The 21,850-nt window shown below is 44.3% G+C and overlaps 3 protein-coding genes and 1 pseudogene across 4 annotated transcripts; 3 read left to right on the forward strand and 1 right to left on the reverse strand.

Moving 5' to 3' along the window:
- Positions 1-712: 712 nt before the first annotated feature.
- On the forward strand, positions 713-1,855 carry LOC137912666 (refilin-B-like). The gene is made up of 3 exons (XM_068756807.1): positions 713-898; positions 1,243-1,337; positions 1,537-1,855. The coding sequence occupies exons 1-3, from the start codon at positions 713-715 to the stop codon at positions 1,853-1,855; spliced, it is 600 nt and encodes a 199-aa protein (XP_068612908.1).
- Positions 1,856-2,438: 583 nt separating this feature from the next.
- LOC137912662 (tRNA-dihydrouridine(20a/20b) synthase [NAD(P)+]-like) lies at positions 2,439-6,307 on the forward strand. 2 transcript variants are annotated; one of them, XM_068756803.1, is made up of 7 exons: positions 2,439-2,456; positions 4,269-4,333; positions 4,462-4,583; positions 4,717-4,834; positions 5,229-5,351; positions 5,669-5,895; positions 5,974-6,307. In XM_068756803.1, the coding sequence occupies exons 1-7, from the start codon at positions 2,439-2,441 to the stop codon at positions 6,237-6,239; spliced, it is 939 nt and encodes a 312-aa protein (XP_068612904.1). In that variant the 3' UTR covers positions 6,240-6,307. The 2 variants fall into 2 exon arrangements, with proteins under 2 accessions (XP_068612904.1, XP_068612903.1); XM_068756802.1 differs by lacking the exon at positions 2,439-2,456 and having other exon boundaries at positions 4,087-4,333.
- A 724-nt stretch (positions 6,308-7,031) lies between these two features.
- On the reverse strand, positions 7,032-8,258 carry LOC137912663 (nitric oxide synthase-interacting protein pseudogene; annotated as a pseudogene).
- Positions 8,259-14,810: 6,552 nt separating this feature from the next.
- LOC137912648 (tektin-1-like) lies at positions 14,811-19,545 on the forward strand. Its single transcript, XM_068756784.1, has 9 exons — positions 14,811-14,949; positions 15,894-16,187; positions 17,452-17,685; positions 17,765-17,930; positions 18,077-18,211; positions 18,337-18,483; positions 18,655-18,880; positions 19,026-19,222; positions 19,386-19,545. The coding sequence occupies exons 1-9, from the start codon at positions 14,811-14,813 to the stop codon at positions 19,543-19,545; spliced, it is 1,698 nt and encodes a 565-aa protein (XP_068612885.1).
- The last annotated feature ends 2,305 nt before the right edge of the window (positions 19,546-21,850 follow it).

Consider the following 21,850-nt stretch of genomic DNA (forward strand, 5'->3'; position numbering starts at 1 on the left):
GGTTTGAAGTGTCTTGAGTGCAGGCAGTGTGGGAAAAAGAGCAAGCGGAGTAATAAAATACCTGCTGAAGTCTGACTCCCCCACATTCTTCGCGTTAACAGCACTTCACGGTCTGTGGAAGAGAAGAACAGACGCGCCCTCGTTATTGACGGTGACTGTGACGCGTGAACTTCATGCATCCTGTAGAATTTTTGCAAAGGTACTCTTTGTAACTTTGCAAAAATGTGTAACTTGTGCAAAAAAAAAAGAGTCCAGGTTTGGGTGAGGAGCTGGAAAAGTTCCCGTAGTAAGCTCCCGTCTCCTGTTGCCACTTACACCCCCCCATCCAATCAGGAGCCGGTAAATGCTTCAAAAGGCGTTTCCTCTCCTCATGTTTGCGGGTTTTGGAGAAGCCCTCTGAGGGGAGACGCGCTTGGAAGACTTGGCCTCCGGCTGCAGGACGTTCATCCCGCGGGCGGCGCGTCATGCTTCGGCTGTTTCTGACTGTCAACCCGAGTTAGTTGTCTTTTTTGTGTGTGACGCGGCTTCCAGGTCTGAGTCGCGTTCAATCGTCGCCCCGTTTGATATTTCCAACCGACAGCTGGTTGCAGCCTGACCGGGTGGGGGGGGGGCACCGCGCGTCAAACCCAAACCCGAGGGCTCTCAGAGGAACTGCAAACTGGAGCTATTTTTTTTTTTTTTTTTTTTTCTATCGTAACCTACGAGTTTTGAAATGGTTGGCAGCTGGAATTTGCCCAACGTGTGTGAAGGCGAGCCGCTCGACATGATGAGCTGCAGCGGGGCTGACCGAGGGCTGGACAGCCCGGACTCCGGGCTGCCCCCCAGCCCCAGCCCCAGCGCCTGGCTGCAGCCGGCGGGCGTGAGCCCCGCGCCCGCAGACGAGGGAAGGGGCTCCCTGGTAGGTGACGCGGCTGTTATCTCTGCTCTGAAATGCCGGTACATTTCCATGACTTGAATTCGTGATGTCCGTTTCTTTTGGGGATTTGGAATCCCATCATGAAGGCCGGAGAATTTGATTAAATGCATGATGTCAGGATGTTGCCTCTCAAAAGGTCGATTGTGTTGTTGTTGTTGTTTTTAAACCTCCCTGTGAGCCAGTTTCTGTTAAGAGCACACACATACACACACACACAAAGAGGGTGAACGGGGGACTAACAAGGCCAGACAGAAATTGGGTCACTTCAGCATCTGCTCTCTTTGCTCCTTGTGTGTTGACTGTTGGTGCGAATCTCTGCCTTGCAGGTTCCGGTTTTACCCACCGACTCTCTCCAGCGGCTGCACCCATTGTCGTTCGGCGAGGGCATCGCTCTCGATCCATTACCGGCGACGGAAATAAGGTGGGTTGGCTCTGATCGTCCCTGTGTGCAGCGTCGTGCTGCTGGAGGAGAGAGGCTGTGCGTTGATAAATGGCACACTGGGGGCTCGTTTGCATGCATACCAAGATAAGCAAACGAGGAGACGGTGAATTTGGACGAGTCTTCCATGGATGAGCGAGAGTTGAGCAACTAAAACCAGCAGGTTCTCCCTCCTCTGCAGATACACCTCATCCGTGCACTACAACTCGGACCGGCACTTCATCCAGAGCGTGGCCCTGGAGCCGAGGGGCCACGGCCTTGAACGCTGCCGGCAGACTATCCTGGCGCTGCCCCACAGTACCTGGCGCCACTACAAGACGCAGCTTGACTTCCTGCCTCGTCTTCGGCCTCAGCGCTACAAGAGCACCGCCATCGTCTACCCCAAGAAAGCCAGATCGGTGTACAGCACGGAGCTAAGCTACGACTGCCACCGACTATCCAGGCGGTTCCTCTCCAGGGTGGAACTGGAGGTGATTGGCCAGCGGGAGCGACCTCAGTGAGGGCAGACAGGGAGCCGGGGACACATCGGAGTGGCTGTACTGTTGCTTCTCATGGCTGATGGCCATCGACCTGCTGTCACGTCTTTTTTTACACTTAAGCTTTTTACTTTGCTTCTCAAGCTGTGTCCACGAAGCCAGCGGAGATCTCTCGCTGTAGCACGATCATCTTTGTTGGTTCCCGGAGGTGTGCTGATATTTAATTTAATTTATATTGGTTTTTAGGAATGAAGTATTTCTCACATGAGCAGATTTATTGGCCTTCTGCAAATCACTCTATCAAATATGCAGAGTGATTGGTATTAAGAATTAAACAATGAAGGCCAGCTTTGGTTTTAAAACTGGAATAATGAGACGTGTGTGTGTGTGATTAGAATGTAGAGGAGAGGAAAGGTGCTGGAGTTTGGTTGCAGGCTAACGAATCACTATCGCATCAACACTGGACACTGGTTTATGTAATTCACTTGTTCTGTTTCCTCACAGGGTAATGTGCATGAATATGCATTTCTGCACACAATTAGCATCATCTTCTGCAATGTTCTCCCTGGTCACTGTCCATCTCTACAATTCATAATGTATTTTACAAATGTTGGATAAAGGGAACATGCGTATGCATGAATAAAGTAGAGGGGGGGTAGATTAGGAGTGTATGGCGTGTGCTGACAAGTGGCTAGTATTCTACTCACTGGCTTGCTCGTGAAATTAAAATGCTGCATTCCACTGCTATTGCTTCCTTTTGTCTTTGCTTGCCGTGAAACCGTATTTATTCTGTTGATCAGCTGGGTGACAGGTTTCTCCACTGTTACATGAATAAGGAGTATTTCATCTTGCTCTTTTTTCTGCCTTGCTGTGATGTCTCTATTAATGCTTTTATTTTAAACCTTTTCAGTGCCAGTTCTAAATAAAGTTTAACAAGGGTATATTTTATATTGCAGTACCTGTTGTTTTCATTATTTATGTGTTTATTTGGCCAATATTTAAAAAGATAAATGCAACAAAAAAATAGACCCGAGGGTTGCCATGTTTGATCCTTAATAGGGATCGCTATAAAACTATGTTTTCTCCTTTTTGCCAGGGCAAGCCGGTTCATCTGCGCAGAAAAGCCACAAGATGAAAGCTGATGACCTACTGAGGATAAAGTTTTGTAAAACCAAGTGTAAAGGCTGAATTGTCACTTTTTAATACCTGAATTGTACTCCTTCAACGCCCTCTTGTGGGCGTAGAGTGAAGTTCCTTAGGAACAATCTAATTGTCATCTCGAGTAACATTTTCAGCATAAAATATCAGATCTTTAATTTGTTTTTTAAAAGCCTTCCTATCAACAAAACGGAGACTTTAAAAAATGAGGAAACTCTAACATTGCTTATTGGCTTTAAGATGTGGTGACAGATTCTGCAGCAGTAGAGCGCATTGCTTCAGTTCAGTATCAAATATCTTGCAATTGACCTGGATTTACAGTCATACACTGCTGCACCGATTATGCTCATTTTTTAAAACGGGTGTGAACATTTAATAAGAACAACACTGTCTAATTGTATTTTTCATGATGGAATTTATATAAACATATAAACAGTAGATAAAATGTATACAAAATATATAGGAATAAGCATTATCAGTACGATTTGAGAAATAACTGACACAATTATATAACAGGTAAAGGTGCGTATTGTCCATCCAACTATTCATGCTCTACATCTTATTTTTTTATATACAGTATATATATTTAACCAGGTAAGTTAATGGAGATTTAATTCTCTTTTGCAATAACGAGCTGAGTTGCATGTTTTTGGTGGTGGGAGGAAGCCGGGGAACCTGCAGAGAACATGCAAACTCCTCACAGAAAGGCCGCAACCCGGATTTGAACCTGCGACCTTCTTGCTGTGGCAACGGCGCTATCTACTGTGCCACCATACTGCCCACGGAGTGTACGTTTTCCCGATTTAATTGAATGCACCATCTCACAAATTGGCGTTGCCGAGAAGAAGACTGTGGAAAAAAAAATATATTAAATAAATATGTACAAGAAAACAAATACTGTCATATTCGAGCTAAACTAATTTGATTGGCATTTTTTGTATTATGATAAATACAAATGTACATAAAATTAATTATTCACACATTACGTAGAATGACGTGTTATTTCGGAAGATCCAAAACACACGCCCACTTCCGTTTCCTTCATTGTAAGCGGAAGCGTCGTTGTAAAATGTTACTCTTTATTTAATCTGTTTTAATATCAGTGTATTTAAATGAGCAGTGTGGGCTGCCGCGGGTTTTATTCCGTATAATCTCATCTGGGAAAAAAAATAAATGGATTTCAGGCGAAACATGCCGTCCATAGACCAAGCTGTTAGCTTGTTATGCTAGCTGGCTACCGGTGTTGTGAAGAATGAAGACAATCAACGGTGTTACCAACATCGTGGACATGTTTGAAAAGGGAAGGGTTCTGAAAGTATGTGCTCCGATGGTTCGGTATTCAAAGTAAGCGGAGAATATTTACTTTCTGCAATGTGTATAACACCAGTCATTTAGGCGTTAAAGTATGGAGCAATAATACGAGATGTGCTTTAGCTCCACGTAGCATTTCCTCTGTGTTTGTTGCACTATAGACTTGCCTTCAGGTCCTTGGTCAGGAAATACAACTGTGATGTTTGCTTCACCCCGATGATAGTCGCCTCTGACTTCCTGCGATCTGTCAAAGCCAGAGACAGTGAATTCACCACCAATGAGCGTGAGTCACTGCATTGCAATTATAACTGTATGCACAGCATGTTTGCATGACCACGTAACCACGTTATTCATTTCTTATTGATCGTGAGCCGCCCCCTCCCCCTGGTTTAGATTGTCTTTGATTTCCTTCTCAGATGACCGTCCTCTCATCGTTCAGTTTGCTGCTCACGATGCTCAGACTCTGGCTGATGCAGCCTGCGCGGTTGCACCTTTTTCAGATGGCGTCGACCTCAACTGTGGATGTCCCCAAAGGTACAAAGTACTGAGCGTAGTTCTTGATATGTTTTGGCCTCCAGGCACTATTAATTACTTTAATTCGATGCCTTGGTTGTAGGATCACACTTAAAAGTTAGATTTATTCAATTATATTAGAAAAGCATGTGCTTCTTTTTTTTTTTTACATCAGTTTTATAATAAAGTTTGAGGCCTTACATAATGAAAAGCAATTGATGCCTGTGTGCCACGGACATACTTGTAAATGTCCCGTACAGCGTGGAGCATAGAGGGATCAACGTGTCTGTCTGTACATCCATCTGTTATTTTGTTGCTGCTCCTAAAGCTGCATCATGTATTAATGTGTGGCTGCTAGGAATATGGGCCTTTTTTCTGATGTTACCTAAAGTGTTTGATTTGCTTTTGTTGTCAGATGGGCTATGTCAGATGGGTATGGTGCATGCCTCATCAACAAGCCTGAGCTTGTACAAGAAATGGTCAGACGTGTCCGGAACCAGGTGGACAACCCAAACTATACAGCTTCCATCAAAATAAGGTAAAGGCCTCTGACAATGTTGAAGACTTGTCAGCTGTTAATAACTTATTGGAAATGTGTTACGATATTGTTATTAGCATTTGTATACGTGTTGAAGGAGAAGTAATCGTATATTATTTTGATTATTTGAGAAACAGTGATACAAAGCACTATATTATTATGGCTTGTCCACCAGCGAACGCTGAGGGGATAATTTTATGACAGTAAAATGTGCTATTCAATTTGCAAATATGTTATAACGAACCTTTCAAAAGTAATGTGAACATTTAAATTAAATGTGTTCAAATAATGATGGCATGGATCCTGTTATTGCACAGAATTCACAAAGACCTGAGGCGGACAGTGGATTTGTGCCAGAAAGCCGAATCAGCCGGCGTGTCGTGGATAACAGTCCACGGCCGTACGTCAGACGAACGCCACCAGCCGGTCCATTACGATGCCATTAAGACGATCAAAGACAGCCTATCTGTTCCCGTCATTGCCAATGGGGACATCAAATTCCTCCGTGATGTTGAGTCTACTCACCAGCTCACTGGTGTTGACGGTAGGTTTGTTTATCTTTGAACACTTGTCACCTATTGATAGACGCATTGCTCACGTCTCTCGTTTGTTTGCGTTTTAGGTGTGATGGCCGCACGGGGGTTGCTTTCTAATCCTGCTATGTTCAGCGGCTATGAGGACACTCCTTTGGAGTGTATGTGGGACTGGGTGGACATCGCTATAGAGCAGGGCACTCCATTTACCTGCTTCCACCACCATCTCATCTACATGCTGGAGAGGGTTAGCTCCCAACCTGAGAGAAAAGTCTTCAATTCTCTGTCCAGTACCTCTGGCGTAATAGATTATCTTCAGAACACATATGGGTCAGTCAGCGATGTGGGAATATAAACACGTTGTAATGTGATTTTATTGTATTTTTGTAACTTTATTTTTCTTGGGTGCAAATAAAAATTGAAAAGATACATTTTGTATGACTGTTTTCATTCATTCATTTTCCAACTGCTTATTCCGTCATCGGGTCACGGGCCAAGCTGGAGCCAATCCCAGCAGTCAATGGGCGAGAGGCGGGGTACACCCTGGACAAGCTGCCAGTTCTTCGCAGGGCAACACAGAGACAGACAATCAGCCACACACGCACTCACACCTACGGGCAATTTAGTGTCACCAACCAGCCTAGGCTGCATGTTTTTTGGTGGCGGGAGGAAGCCGGAGAACCCGGAGAGAACCCACGCAGACACGGGGAGAACATGCAAACTCCTCACAGAATGGCCACAAGTCGGAGACGAACCTGCGACCATCTCGCTGTGAGGCCACTGCGCCACCGTGCCGCCCTCTGACTGTTTTCATCGTACTGTTTTTTGCACCATAATCATGCAGCTGTCTGAACAGAATTTCATGCAAGCCCACACAGAGGCTTTAGGGATATTTGTGCTTCTGCGTATTTAGCAGTTACAGTTCAGGACTTAATATCATAGTTTTATCAATTAGGAAGTCTTATGCTGTAATAATCTCAAAATCAGTGAAGGATATTTCATTACATTTTAACATTACATGTTATTCAGTCCGGTAGGGACATTTTTTTTCTTTTTTTAAACAAATGTGTGTATTCCAGAAAGCAATGCAATTTGTTCATCTGCAAATACAAAGTCAGGAACTCTATTTTCATTCAGGAGGGTATTTTATTTCATAAGAATAACTTGGGGAAAAAAAGACTTTAATAAAAGAAAAAACATCAATTACATCACAGTTCCATTATATATGGGTTCAGGAAACAAGCTAGCAAACAGACTATGAAAATAAAAGATAGTTGCATGAACAGCTGTGGGGTAACTATGAAAAATATATCACCTGTTGCTACGATACAGAACTAGGTTTGGATGGCGAAGCAGGTCCTTCTTTGTCTCACACCTGCATCACTGGACGAGCTTCCTTGGCATGCAGGTCAACTCCAGAAGCAGCAAATCCAGTTCCGCCCCTCTGCATCAGTATGATGTCTTTGTCGTGGAGTTTCTCCCCATTCAAGGGATCAACCATGTCCTTCTTGATCAACTTCTCCACACACTCTTGTGTTACCACGGCGCCCGAGGGTCTGAGAACAGCACAGGGAACACTGTTGCCCAGAACGTCTCTTGTTACCGCGCAGACATACCTGTCTTGGCGGGTAAGTAAGGCCACTCTGTCCAAACTGGAGTCCAGTGGGGTAAAGCACACTGTGATGAGTTCATTCATCTTAATGGCTCGTCCGGACATTGGACACAATACAGCCTTACTTGGTTTCTTTATTAAAGTGGGCTTGGACTCTGGTGTCAGGGAAGGGATCCAGAAACTGGGCAGGCTCTTGCTGGAACCGGCGTGCGAGTCAGAGGAGGACTCAGCCGAGGTGCCGTCTGCCCTGCCCTTCTCGCTCACCGTGCTCGTCCCAGATATAAATGGGTTAATGGGTTTGGACACAATGCTGTTCTCCCTCTTCTTGAACTTCTCCACCCTCTCTCTTTCCTCTGACTTGGACTCGAGTCGGTTGTTGCTCTTCTGGGCTTGCTTCTGTTTCTCATACGCCTTCATTTTCTGAGCAATTGCTTTCTTCTGGTGCAGAATGTATTCAAGAATAGCCTGTTTTTCATACAGGTAGCCATCTGGAGTCACCACGGGATCCCGACAGGGCTGCAGGGACAGACAGCAACAGTCAAAGTCTTTAATGGCGTCTTTGCCTAGCCGGATGCTCTGCGTTCCGTAACCAGATGCGGCTGTATCCTTCTTTTTTTCGTGGTATGTGTAGACAGCTCCGGCCGTACAGTTCTTCCCATGGCGAGTCATTGTATTTCTTCTTTATTTAAACAGCTTATCTGCGGTAGAAATGATTATTCCAGAAGAGCCACACAACGGAAGCGATAATTTCGTCGTCTTCTTCTGCTTCGGCGGAGAAAGGAAGTGACGTTGGTACTATAATAGCCAGCCTACAGGTACATTTGTTTTTTGTTAATAAAGTTGTCGTTTGAAAAGACAGGATGTTTTTAGTTGACTTTTCAGAGTAAAGACGGAATTTGTAAATCGCCTTAATTTGTAGCATTTAGCCACGAAATACAAGTGAGATTAATATTTGTTTGTATCTTACATAGAAAACACGTTCAAATTATGTTTAACAATAACGTCGTCTTAAAATGCTTTTATTTAAAAAAAGATTAATGAGAGTCATGCGCTCTTGTTTTGTAGTTACAATCGCATCCGGTCCATGGAAACGATTTTTTATTATTATTGCTGTTTTCTATTAGTTTTATTTGTTCTCATTCAAAATAGAAAAAGAAAATTAAATCCATTTTATAATTTTTCGTTCTGGGCTACGGAAACGCAATGCATTTAATTTTTTTCATAAACTATTTTCTTTTAAACTTTTCTATATATTTTTTGAAGCGGAAGTCAAATTACAAAAACGAGCCTTTTAGTTTAACATAATCAGCATAATCTTAAAATGTTTTGTTTATGTGTTAATTTTTTTTTTTTTTTTTAAGTATCTGGCCAAACCAGAGATAAACCAGGTGGAGGCGCTGTATGCCATACATTTGAATGGTTTGTACAGGCTTATAGGTGGAAGTTGTAAAATTAATGTAGCAGGGGACACCACAGGGTGAATGTGCTGGAGGCCACCACAGGGTGTCGCCCTCTCCTGGGGCGCTTCTCCTTAAAAAGGGAGCGGCTATTGGCCAAGGTGATGCCAATTTCCTGTCGGGTGACCAGATTGTTTGCTGGGCCCACATGCATGGTCGAAGCATTTGATGAGCTAAGCCGGTGAATATTTTAATATGTTGATTTTATATATCATGTTTTAGGTTTTAAATGTGTTTTACTTCGGTGAATATTTTAATATGTTGATTTTATATATCATGTTTTAGGTTTTAAGTGTGTTTTATTTGATAGGGTCTGTTGAAGACCGGAGTGATTTGAGCTCGGATTCGTAAGGGTTGAATGACTGGGCGTGGGAGAACGACGCCTCAGGTATGCGGTCTTTTAAAGTTTTAGGCATATCTTATTAAATGTGTTTTAACAAATAATAATGTTGTATTTGTTTTGGTTGTTTCAGTGTTCATGTCGCCGCTGCCTGCTGTCTTTTTGTATTAAGTTTAGTTCGAGTTTTGTTTTGAGTTAGTCCGCTCAGTGTCGTACATCTGTGTTTTGTTTATTGTGTAAGCTTGTACGAGCGGACTAACTCTCTTACCTATTTTTTTTTTTTTTTGTTTGGTAAGACAGCAGGAGCGGCAGCAGCGCAGTGATTCCTCGCGCGCTGTGACGTTGGCATGGATTCAGGAAGTGACAGCGGCGTGGCTCGGGAGGAGCCGGACAGACAGGCCATGTCTCAGCGAATCAAGGACTTGGAGAATGAACTCGCCACGTTAAGAACTGCACAAGCTGCCACGCATCCAGAAATGCCCTCCACCTCATCTGGAGCAATGGGTGGAGATGCACGAAATGTGAGACACACAGACTCTGTTATTTACGTGCAGCAGGACAGAAGAATGCCTCGGTTCTCGGGTAAAGTGGATGGTTCCGATGCGCTAACACTGGACGAGTGGATTGAGAAAGTGAGAGACTTTGTGCAAACGAGAGGGCGCACTGAAAAAGAACGTGCCCAAATAGTTTTTGACCACCTAGAGGGCGCTGCCCGTACAGAGATAAAGTTCTTGCCAGCTGTTCAAAGAGAGAATGTCGAATTCATTTTTGATGTTCTTAAGGCAGTGTATGGTTGCATGCACTCCCGTATTACATTACAACGTAAATTTTACAACCGTAAACAGCTAGAGGGAGAGTCTTTCCTTGATTATTCACATGCTTTAATGGACTTACTGGATCAGGTTTCCAAAGCTGATGTGCACGTTGCAATTAAAGATTTACGTGACCAGTTTTGTGATGGGGTGAGAGACCAGGCACTCAGAATGAGACTGGGAGATTTAGTGAATTCTAACCCCCACTGGACTATACGAGATGTTAGAGGTGAAGCCACAAGATGGATGGCACAACAGGAAAATCAGTCCCCCAAATCCAAATGCAATAATGCTTCAGTCTTAAATGAAATGTCTGTCTCCTGCGAAAGTGCTGTGTCTCGTCCTTCAGAGTTTGGTGAGCTGGTGTCGTTGTTAAAGGCACAGCAGACGCAGTTGGAATTGGTCATGAAGGCCTTGGTCCCAAGTAGTGCACCTCCCCCAAGAGTACGTAACTTTCGACCCTCAAAAGCCGCAGATGGAAGACCAATTTGTTTTAGATGCAACGAAGTTGGGCATATTGCACGTAATTGTCCTGCGGTTACAATCCATCCTAAAGATGGAACCCAGTTCCCAAAGTCATCGGGAAACTAGAACCCGCCAGTGTTCAGAGCCAGACATTGGTGGGGGCTTTGCAGGGCTCTAGTGAGTGTATAAGTCCAAAGTCCAAGTCCAAATGTCCAAATGTATCTACTTTGGTTGGTGAGTGCTTGGAGGGGGAGGTGGATTTTGGTGGGATCAATGTAAATTCTTTGTTGGATAGTGGATCCATGGTAACAACTCTAACTGAAAGTTCTTTCAAGCAAAGATTTTCTCATTTGTCAGATAAAGAACTCAAAGACTGTGGCTGGTTGGGTCTGAGGGCTGCAAATGGGTTGAGAATCCCGTGCCTTGGTTATATCGAGTTCGATATTACTGTGCTGGGTGTGACGCTTCCACGGTTGGGAGTACTGATTGTTGAAGATCCGAGTGACCATTACATGAAAGAGAAAAAGACGCATGTTCCTGGGGTGGTGGGAATGAATGTCTTGAACTCTCTTTATGTTGAGCTGTGTAAAAGATATGGTCCCGACCTGTGGGAGGCGCCAGTGCTCACAGCAGCCCCTCGTGGATGGAGGCTGGCCCTCAGATACTGCGAGATGATGGAGGTCATGGCCAACTCTCCGGACCCTTATTCCATCAGAGTGCAGGGTAAGAAACCATTCTGCGTCCCTGCAGGTAGCCTCTGTTATGTCCCGGTAACATGTCCACAGATGCCTCTACACCAACCCATAGACCTGTTCGTAGAGCCTCTTGGTCCTGGAGAGGGCAGTTTACCTGAGGGGCTATTGGTTTCTCCCTCTTTAGTAAAGGCAGAAAAGGGCAAGGCATTTGTCCCCATTACTAATGTGGGTAAAACAGACGTATGGTTGACACCTCGAAGAGTTGTTGCTACGGTTCAAACAGCCACTGTTGTATCGGCCGACCCGCATATACAGGTTTCCATTGACTCTCAGAGTTGCATGGCATATGTGTCCAGTCAGGAGAGTACTGTCGACGACACTGTATTGGATTGGCCAGAGTTTGAAAATCTGCAAGGGAAGGCAAAAAAGCAAGCCAGCGATTTGTTATTAAAGTACAACCAAGTGTTTGCAAGGAATGACCTAGATGTGGGCAGTACCAACTTAATAAAACATGAAATCCCACTATTGGATGAAACACCAGTACGGCAGCCCTATAGACGCATTCCCCCTTCCCAATATGATTTGGCACGTTCCCACGTTCAACAACTTTTACAGAGCCACATTATTAGAGAAAGTAGTAGTCCGTATGCATCACCAATTGTGTTGGTACAGAAGAAAGATGGCTCCTTACGGATGTGTGTCGATTACAGGCAATTGAATGCCAGAACTAGGAAGGATGCATTTCCCTTACCTAGAATTGATGAATCCCTTGATGCTTTGGGCGGGGCCCAGTGGTTTACAACCCTGGACTTGGCAAGTGGGTACAGTCAAGTTGAGATGGCGGAGAAAGATAAGGCAAAAACTGCATTCTGTACACCTTTCGGATTGTTTGAGTTTAATCGTATGCCATTTGGATTATGTAATGCGCCAAGTACATTTCAGCGTCTCATGGAGCGCCTGTTTGGAGACTGCCGTCATCAGTCTCTGTTGTTATACCTGGACGATGTTATTGTTTTTTCATCATCTGTAGAGCAACATCTGCAACGATTAGACCAGGTTTTTTCTCGACTCAAAACACAAGGGTTGAAGGTGAAGCTTTCAAAGTGCCACTTTTTCCAAAAACGTGTAAAGTACCTGGGCCATGTGGTGTCAGCTGAGGGGGTTTCTACTGATCCGGAGAAGGTAGCTGTGGTGCGTGACTGGAAGCGTCCTGTTAACCTGGCCGAGCTTCGCTCATTTTTGGGATTTGCCAGCTACTATAGGAGATTTATGGGAGGATTTTCTAACATGGCTTCCCCCTTAAATCGATTAGTGGCTAGGCTCCTCCCTCCTGGCAGGAAAGGAAAAACGCCAAAAAAACCTTTGAGCGAAGTTTGGGATGCAGAATGTGAGCAGAGTTTTCAGACTCTTAAGAATGCATTAATCACTACACCTGTTCTTGCTTATGCAGACTTCCAGAAACCTTTTGTGTTGGAAGTAGATGCCAGCCACGGAGGGTTAGGAGCTGTTCTCTCCCAGGAGCATGAGGGTAAGCGTCGTCCTATAGCTTTTGCGAGCCGTAGCCTAAAGCCCACGGAGCGGAACATGAAAAATTACAGTTCCATGAAGTTGGAGTTGGTGGCGCTGAAGTGGGCTGTAACGGAAAAATTCAGGGATTACCTGCTGGGAAATAAATGTACAGTTTTCACGGATAATAATCCACTAAGTCATTTGGCCACAGCAAAGCTTGGGGCGACGGAGCAGAGATGGGCCTCCGAGTTGGCAGTCTTTGACCTCACACTGAAATACCGTCCCGGCTCACAAAATACTAATGCGGATGCGTTGTCCCGCCAACATGCCATTTTAGGGGAGTCTGAGACTAGCTCTGATGTTGTTGAAGGGGTCCTGGGGCTGCAGGAAGAGATCAGTACACTGCCTGGGTTATTAAGGTCTGATCTTGTCACACTCCAACATCAGGATCCTAATATTGGCCCTTTTTTGGAGTGTTGGGAGAGAGGTGGGATGCCTGATGCTAGGGAGCGTAATAAGTTTACCAAGGGCACCAGGGAGTTGATAAGGCAGTGGGGTCGTCTTAGAGAGAGAGAGTCGGTGCTCTATCGCCGTGTTTGCACCCCGGATGGACAGGCTGAGCTTGAGCAACTTGTATTGCCCCAGTGTTTGCAAGAAAACATTCTTCGCTCCCTTCACGATGGGCAAGGTCATCAAGGCATAGAAAGGACTTTTCAGTTGGTGCGTGCTCGTCACTACTGGCCAAATATGTACTCTGATATAGAGAGGTGGTGTAAAACCTGTGAAAGGTGCGTGTTGTCGAAAGCTGTGCAGCCAAAAGTCAAAACGTACATGGGCACAGTCAAGGCGTCACGGCCTCATGAGATTCTGGCAATAGATTTTACAGTTTTAGAGCTCTCCACTGACGGCAGGGAAAATGTCCTTGTAATGACGGACGTTTTCTCTAAGTACACGCAAACTGTCCCTACTAAAGACCAGCGGGCTAGTACAGTTGCAGAGGTATTAGTAAAAAATTGGTTTCAGGTTTTTGGTGTCCCGGGTCGCATTCATTCGGACCAAGGAAGGAATTTTGAGAGTAGTTTGGTTCAGCAGCTCTGCAGGTTATATAAAATCGAGAAAAGCCGCACTACACCATACCACCCCCAGGGGAATGGCCAGTGTGAGCGCTTCAATCGCACTTTGCATGATTTATTGCGTACCCTGCCACCGGAACAGAAACGCAGGTGGCCTCGCCATCTTGCACAAGTGACATTTGCGTACAACACCGCTGTACACCAAACTACTGGCAGGACACCATATTTTTTAATGTTTGGGCGGGAGCCACAGCTGCCCATTGACTCTCTTGTTGGAAACAACCAGGAGGAGGACCTTCCTATGGAAGAGTGGGTAGAAGAACACCAAAAATCTCTAGCGGCAGCCTATGAGATGGTACAACGAAGGGTGGATGATAAAGTGGCTCAGAGGGACTCAAGGAAGCAGGATGTACCTGTGGCACCGGATTTTGAGCAGGGAGATCTAGTATACACACGAAATCATGCTGTTAGGGGTCGGAATAAGATTCAGGACTTTTGGGACCCAGCTCCATATCAAATAGTCCATCCACCTCCGGCTCGAGGAGTAGTGTATTCTATAGCACCTGCAGGTCAGGACGGTCCTCTGCGACAGATACATAGGGCTGAGATGAGGAGTGTGCCTGAAAGTAGAGGGGCGGAGGAGACTGGAGCCGGGGGGATAGAGAATCCTCCCTCTGACGAGAATCCTCCCTTTGATGGTGACCCAACCAATGTTGTCATAGATCAGGATGAACTCAAATCCCTCCCTGGATCAGAGAGCGGAAACTGTAATGCTGGAAATGTGTCGGATCAGGTTCTTTCAGACCAAGAACCCATGGGAGAAACTGACACATCTTTAGTTTCTGGGCCTAGGAGGTCGGAGAGGAGAACGGCTGGGCAGCATTCAAATCCGCATCGACTGCCTCAGTCGGTGCAGGTCAAGCCTTGAATAACTTGCTGATTGAGTACATCGTCGGGTCGCCGATGCACGCTGAGGGGGAGGAATGTAGCAGGGGACACCACAGGGTGAATGTGCTGGAGGCCACCACAGGGTGTCGCCCTCTCCTGGGGCGCTTCTCCTTAAAAAGGGAGCGGCTATTGGCCAAGGTGATGCCAATTTCCTGTCGGGTGACCAGATTGTTTGCTGGGCCCACATGCATGGTCGAAGCATTTGATGAGCTAAGCCGGTGAATATTTTAATATGTTGATTTTATATATCATGTTTTAGGTTTTAAATGTGTTTTACTTCGGTGAATATTTTAATATGTTGATTTTATATATCATGTTTTAGGTTTTAAGTGTGTTTTATTTGATAGGGTCTGTTGAAGACCGGAGTGATTTGAGCTCGGATTCGTAAGGGTTGAATGACTGGGCGTGGGAGAACGACGCCTCAGGTATGCGGTCTTTTAAAGTTTTAGGCATATCTTATTAAATGTGTTTTAACAAATAATAATGTTGTATTTGTTTTGGTTGTTTCAGTGTTCATGTCGCCGCTGCCTGCTGTCTTTTTGTATTAAGTTTAGTTCGAGTTTTGTTTTGAGTTAGTCCGCTCAGTGTCGTACATCTGTGTTTTGTTTATTGTGTAAGCTTGTACGAGCGGACTAACTCTCTTACCTATTTTTATTTTTGTTTGTTTATTCTTTTGTTTCATTCTTTTCTTTTGTTTTGTCACTTCCCTCCCTTGTATCCCGTTAGCACTCCAATACCCACCACACCCGATCCTATTTTTACGTGTGGTTTTATTAGTGCATGGGTTTGTGGTGTGTTGCTTTTAAGTTTGCAGTGAGTTGGAGTGTTGACGTTGCGGGTTTCTTCCGCCTTGTAGTGCGGTGCTATTCGGGGTGGACTGGGGACTGGCAGGCAATACGGGATAAGGTGAAGAGTGACTTCCCATCTGTCATTTTGTAATAAATGCTGGTAACCCTTCGTCATTGTGCTTGTCCCTTTGTGCTCCCCGTAACATTAAACTAGTCATTGAAAAACACAAAAGTACGTAAATGTGTGTGCGTGTTGTGTCAGCTTCTTGTTAACAAGTGTAAAAAGACCGGGTACCGCTGTGTCGCCCAGGCCGGACCGCAGCGTCTACTCACGGGCGCGATCCCACTACTGAGCGGCACGGGGGCTTTGACCTGCTCCGTCCCCGGCCTGGGCCGGTGCACCCCGCCTTAGACGACCTGGTGACCCCGGGCTCCCCCAGGAACACCATATCGATACCGAACTTAGCGCGGACGCCCGTTCGACATAGTCCGCTGCAGCTCGGAACTCCCGAGCTCAAGCGACCCGCCAGCCTCAGCCTCCCAGTGTCTTGGATTACAGGCACACGCCACTGCACCCGGCGGGGAGTCGCCGCACTCCGTGCGGGTTTGAGATTGACAAACGTGACGTCATCAGTAGAGGGGATCATTAGCGATTCAGCGGTACTTTAATTAACTAAGGTGACGTGTTGAGTAGAGGCTCGATTTATAACCATTTCCGGTGAAAAATTCACATTTATGTTGGAGACCTTAAAATCCAGAAAGAACATTCAGACAGATTTTATCTTCATGAATTAATTTACAAACTACATCAATAGTGAGAATTCCCAAGTGTATTTATAAAGTTTCATGTTGTAATTATCTGGTGTACATACGTACATCTGATGGCATTCTAAAATTAAAATACAGTGTTGATGTGCATCAGTCAATAATTAGAAGAAATAAAACGATCCGTGAAATGTCGCCACTACTAGTATAGACTCAGAGGACAGTCAGTGAACCTCAAAACGGAACAATTATGATGTTATAATATCTATAATATATATTATACTACGTATTTACAATATTAAATAGAGAAACAGTTCCTGGTGTCATATGTCCGGCCGGCCGGCGGAAGTCCACCCTTGAGCCTCACCACAACTTCCGACAGCGCCGCAGCAGCACCACAACAAGTGAAGTATCCATCCGCGTTCGTCATGTCATCCGTTGCCACAGTAACCATTTGTTTTGTAACGTCATTAATCAAAAGGAAAGAGTTCGCTTCGCACGACTCCAGTGAGGTATGGCCGAAGACAATGCTCGTTCCCTTGCGGGTGAAGTTCTAACGCCGTAAACACGTCATTAGACACAATATGAGTTCAGAGACGACATGTGTAACGAGTAACTACGTTACTTCCGGCGCTGGTGTTATTCACGGTTATTATCACTAGCGTAACATTTTACGGGATTACCACGTTAGCTTTAAATACATACTGTATCGGAGATTCGTAGTACTGTACTCCTAGATTATGTTTTCGAAGGGGGACGCTCCTAATAGTCAAAGTTTTACTACGGTAGTAACGTTTTAAATGTAAATAAGTATGAATCGACTGCGAGCTAAAGTATTGACTTTGGTGTCACTCATATGACGTCACAGATTAGATACAATCATTTAATTTTTCTCTGGAAAATACAATACTTTTATGACAGCTAGCCATAAATTAGCATACCTCAAAACGGCATCGCCCGGGTAGTCCATACTGAACACACCGTTTCTGAAGTCTTCATCTTTTCAGCAATAAATCAACACCAGATCTGTCTATTTCTAACAGAAATTATGTTTCAATGTTTCTATTTCCTCTATACCTGATGTCCTCTGTCTATTTTTTTAGATCTTTTTAATTTTTTAATCTTCTTCCTACCTGTCCCATCAGCAACAACAGACCTCCAGCGGAGAAGGATGGCTGCTCAAGGTTGCATTCCCCAACAGGGTGGTAGAATCAATCTGGACAATTTAGAGATTGTGCGTAACTATTCCGAGCGCTTCAGGGCAAAATGTTCCAGGCTGATCTCAGAAACGGATGAAGCATGTAAATACATACAAAAGGATGCCAACAAGCAGCTAGGTGAGGAAGAACATGCACTTAGCAAAGAAGATAATGTTTGAAAAGCTGTTTGCACTGTAATTAACGTTTGTTTGTTCAGATCGCCGGCTTCAAGATGTCCATTTTCTGAAAAGGGAGTTGGAACTGAAGTTGGAGGAGACGACTCTGGAGACTGATGACCTCATTGTCTTGCAGAGCAGAGTAATGAAATCACTGGATGCCTGCAAGGATCCTCTGAAAGCCACCGTTCTCTGCCTGGAGGAAAGGTTAGCTTGGAAAATGACGGAGAAGAGACTTTTAATTAAGAAACCATCCAAAATGACCCAAAAAACGAGGACAGGATAGGCTTCAATTAAAATATGTCTTTGCCAGATGTAGCAGGAGTCATGCTCTTTCTTTCTGCGGTGTGCAGGATGAAACGTTCCCCTTCATCTTCGGATAAGCTGTATGATGAAGTGCAAAGAGAGTTGCTCAAGGAGAATGAGGCTATCGAGGCAGCGGCTTCCGTACTGCAGCGTGTCGACGAGCAAATCACGGAGCAGATACGGTCAGGAGGATAATGGTGGATTTTTGATTCAAAACTTTTGTGATCTTGAAACCGGAAAAGAAAAAGCAATCGATGCATATAGTTGTCAGTAAAACCGAGATGCAACCTGCTGTTTTGTTCTTCAGATTGAACAGAAGCGCCAAGTATCTGCTCGAGGAAGATCTAAAGGAGAAATGTGAGGCTCAGTGCATCGACACCTCCTGTACCCTAACAGCCACTCATTCCATCAACAACCTAAATACATCCAAAAATGGCAAAACTGCAACACCGAGGTGATTCGACTCTCATTTTTCTTTGCTCCACGAAGATTGGAATATTAGATCTAAGTCTATGAAAAAACATTTTTAAGCCCTTCAGAGATTAAAATTTACAGTGAGATATCTGGAAAAAAAGAAAAGAAAAAAGAAACTCACATTTTGTTATTCCCATATTGTCTTTCTTAGCCTGCCAGTGACTCCAAAGCAGTGGGAGAACATCTCGGATATGAACATAGGCAAAGCGGAGCAGCAGAAGGCCAACTCCATGTCGCTCCGGGCCTTAGTGGAGTCTCTCCTGGAACAGACAGCTGCTGATATTCACAAGCGGAACCAGGTTACATCAGCAGCCCTTCAGCTCAACATCCAGCGGATCAAGTCTGCCAAGAGCCAGATGGAGGATCAGCTGGCCAAGGTAGAGCAAAATCAGGTGGCGGGAACTCGATGCTATTAATACGTGTGAGAGAGAAGATGTGTTTGAGGAGGAGACTCACTCTTCTGCTACTTCACATATGTTTACCTCTGATTTAATGTTCGCGGCTGATCTCCATCCGCTCTAGTTTCGGTCTGAGCTTGCCAGCCAGCACAAGACCAGAGAGGATCTCATGGTGGCCGTGACAGAGACCGAACATGTTCTGAGTTTGGCCCAGGCTCGGTTGGCCTTACGTCAGCAGAGGCCTCCCAAAGAGCAATGCCACGATCCGGCGCAGTCCAGGCTCCTCGCCGAGGTCCAGCAGCTCACAGCTAGCATCAGCAAGTAAGGCCAAGGACACGCCCATTTCAGATGTGAGGGATAAGTACTTTCAAATGCTAGCAGATGTTAATGACTCGCAGGAAGTCAATCGGTTTTGTACTTTCTATCACAGGTTTGTTGTCTGGCTGTCCAGCATCGCGTGACATTTCTTCGTCTGTACTTGCAGGATGCGTAAGGCGGTAGCTCAGTCTGACGAAGAGCGCAGGGCTCTGCTTCGTTGTGAGCTGGCGCTGCAGAAGAGCATAGCGATCAAGGATGACTCGCTCTACACCGATGAGGTCGTCTGCGCCCAGCACAGGGAGCCAATCGTCATACGGAAGTTCTGAGCAGCCAGCGGCAGGAAGTCTCTACGCCCACTGATACAAGTCGATATTTGTTTTAAGAAGTAGTTCTCTAAAATTCACCTCAAAATAAATCTGTGAATTTCTCTTTCGTGTGTTTTAAGATGGTTTCTTCAATCTGCAGATGTTTTATGTGCTTTTTCTCATCAACGGCATCCATCTCTAAAATAAAACTACTTTATTCACTTTGAATATACATAAAACATTTTACTAATGCGATTCTTCAAATCTAATGTATGTTTTTTAAATTACATACAAATAAAATACTTCATAAATCATTTGTTGATTTTAATTCCTTTAAACTCTTAAAACAGATATAATGCAAAGTGTCTGTTTTTATAGACAAAAGAGACAGGAGTGTCTTCAGAGTGTCTGAAGCAGCTTTCTTTTTATGTCTGATGACGATGGAATTGGCACTTTGTCTAAAAGCACACAGAAAAGAGGGAACAAAGCGATACAGAACCTTTCAACAATATTCATGAAAGTCTTGTACATAATACACACACACACACACACACAATGATTCAAGTAAAGGCTAAAAAATATAGTTATTGGCCATTAGTTATAAAGCAACCCCATCAGCAGCCCAATGATAGAATGAGTACAGATAAACTGAGAGACTTTAATACTAGAGTCACTCAATGTGTGTGAAATCCTAGGAAAATAAAAGAGAAACTGCATGACCTCGAGGGCATGATGACCAGCTGTTTGATGTTTGAATCGCACTCCCTATAGCTAAGGAAAGTGCATGAAGGTTGTCAGACCTGAAATAGTTTAACTTATTGTGAGGCTGCTGTCACGGGTCAAAATTGTGTATTAGCTACGTTTGATTGCAAAAATATGCAGATATTCACAGAAATAAAAACAATATTTTAAGATCAAAATATGTTCAGTCAGTCAGCTGCTGCCCTGCAGCAGAAAAGAGGAGGAACTCTGGAGCTGAAACAGTGTTTAACTGTAATATGGTTTGATGAAGGGTCACTCTGGTTTACACAGCTTGGTGATGCTCCACTGTAAATCTGTTCTTTGATTCCTCTTTGGGTTTTTGCAGGTTTCATGCAGACAGGAAGCGGAGTGAGAGAGGTCGAACTGATTTCTAACATCCAGCTCCGGGAGGCCAACGAGAGATCTGGCTCGCATCACTAGCACACAGCTGATATCACAACCACGGTGATAATAACACATCCAGAGGCAGCGTATCACACTCTGACACACCTGAACACAGACTGAAGCGACATGACACACCGATCCTTTGTATTTATTCACATTGAGTGGTGACCAGAGATAGCAGCCATGTGTGGAATAGCAGCTGTAGATTCAGACGTATTTGTGTCCTCTTTTATATATTTTTCAGAATTTAAAGATGGCGGGGGGGGGAGGGAAACATGCACATCAATCAAAGCGATCTGTACAACCATTGCATCTGATAAACGTCTCCACTGTACAAAGATTTATAGTTTCTGTAACGACAGATTGTTCATACAAAAGTAAGCTTTTAAAATGCATGGTTCTCCAGCCACCGCAGTGTTGGCTTCTCTTATGAGCTGAATATAATGAGTCTTGTTTAAATACGAGATCATTCAGTCAGAAAACACAGAATAGACGAGGTTCTCCCATTTGCGGCAGGGGAGACTCTCTCAACAGTTCTCCAATGCTGTGCTGAGTTCCACTTCCCCTTTTCTTCCTTTGTTTTATTTGTTGGTTTTTATAAATGCAACAGTTGAAGAGTTGAATGTTAATACAGACACAAAATAGCCTCCATGTGAAGCTGCAACTTGGCTACAAATCCTGAGAAAAAAATGTCCATCATGAATCTAATTTTAAAAACTGTACAAAGACTGACAGCAAAAGAAGGACCACTGCAAGCTGATGCGACAGTCCTAACAGTTGGATACTGACCTTTGTTTTTTATGTCCACAAGAGGGCAGCATTGCAAACAAAACGAAAAACGAAATTCAGACTGCAATTTGAAATAAAAATATTTTGCCTGCTTTTAAAATCAGGCTCCAGACTTCGACTGATCTCAGATAATTTCAAATCGATCATTGTCCGGTTAAGATCAGGGACTCAAAACACTGAATTTGGCATATTGTTAAACTTCCTGTTTATGTTTTCCTCATCGTTCCAAACAAAATTAAAAACGAAATTACTCATTAATACTACACTACATGTAATGTATGTGCTAAAATACAAAAATAGGTAATTTGAAAAGAAATGTAAACATAGAAAAATATATATATAATCAAACAATATGTACATGCATAATAGATGCTTTAGATTGGTCCAGACA

Source organism: Brachionichthys hirsutus, unplaced genomic scaffold, assembly GCF_040956055.1.
Source record: "Brachionichthys hirsutus isolate HB-005 unplaced genomic scaffold, CSIRO-AGI_Bhir_v1 contig_769, whole genome shotgun sequence".
NCBI classification, from domain to species: domain Eukaryota; kingdom Metazoa; phylum Chordata; class Actinopteri; order Lophiiformes; family Brachionichthyidae; genus Brachionichthys; species Brachionichthys hirsutus.

Bases quoted from the DNA above. Each gene is read 5' to 3' on its own strand.
- LOC137912666 (XM_068756807.1), top strand. From the start codon at position 713: ATGGTTGGCAGCTGGAATTTGCCCAACGTGTGTGAAGGCGAGCCGCTC. The intron at 899-1,242 runs GTAGGTGACGCG...TCTGCCTTGCAG, and splicing joins ACGAGGGAAGGGGCTCCCTG to GTTCCGGTTTTACCCACCGA. The intron at 1,338-1,536 runs GTGGGTTGGCTC...CCTCCTCTGCAG, and splicing joins TTACCGGCGACGGAAATAAG to ATACACCTCATCCGTGCACT.
- LOC137912662 (XM_068756802.1), top strand. From the start codon at position 4,242: ATGAAGACAATCAACGGTGTTACCAACATCGTGGACATGTTTGAAAAG. The intron at 4,835-5,228 runs GTACAAAGTACT...TTTTGTTGTCAG, and splicing joins AACTGTGGATGTCCCCAAAG to ATGGGCTATGTCAGATGGGT. The intron at 5,896-5,973 runs GTAGGTTTGTTT...TTTGCGTTTTAG, and splicing joins CCAGCTCACTGGTGTTGACG to GTGTGATGGCCGCACGGGGG.
- LOC137912648 (XM_068756784.1), top strand. From the start codon at position 14,811: ATGCACGCTGAGGGGGAGGAATGTAGCAGGGGACACCACAGGGTGAAT. The intron at 18,881-19,025 runs GTAGAGCAAAAT...CATCCGCTCTAG, and splicing joins TGGAGGATCAGCTGGCCAAG to TTTCGGTCTGAGCTTGCCAG. The intron at 19,223-19,385 runs GTAAGGCCAAGG...CTGTACTTGCAG, and splicing joins CTCACAGCTAGCATCAGCAA to GATGCGTAAGGCGGTAGCTC.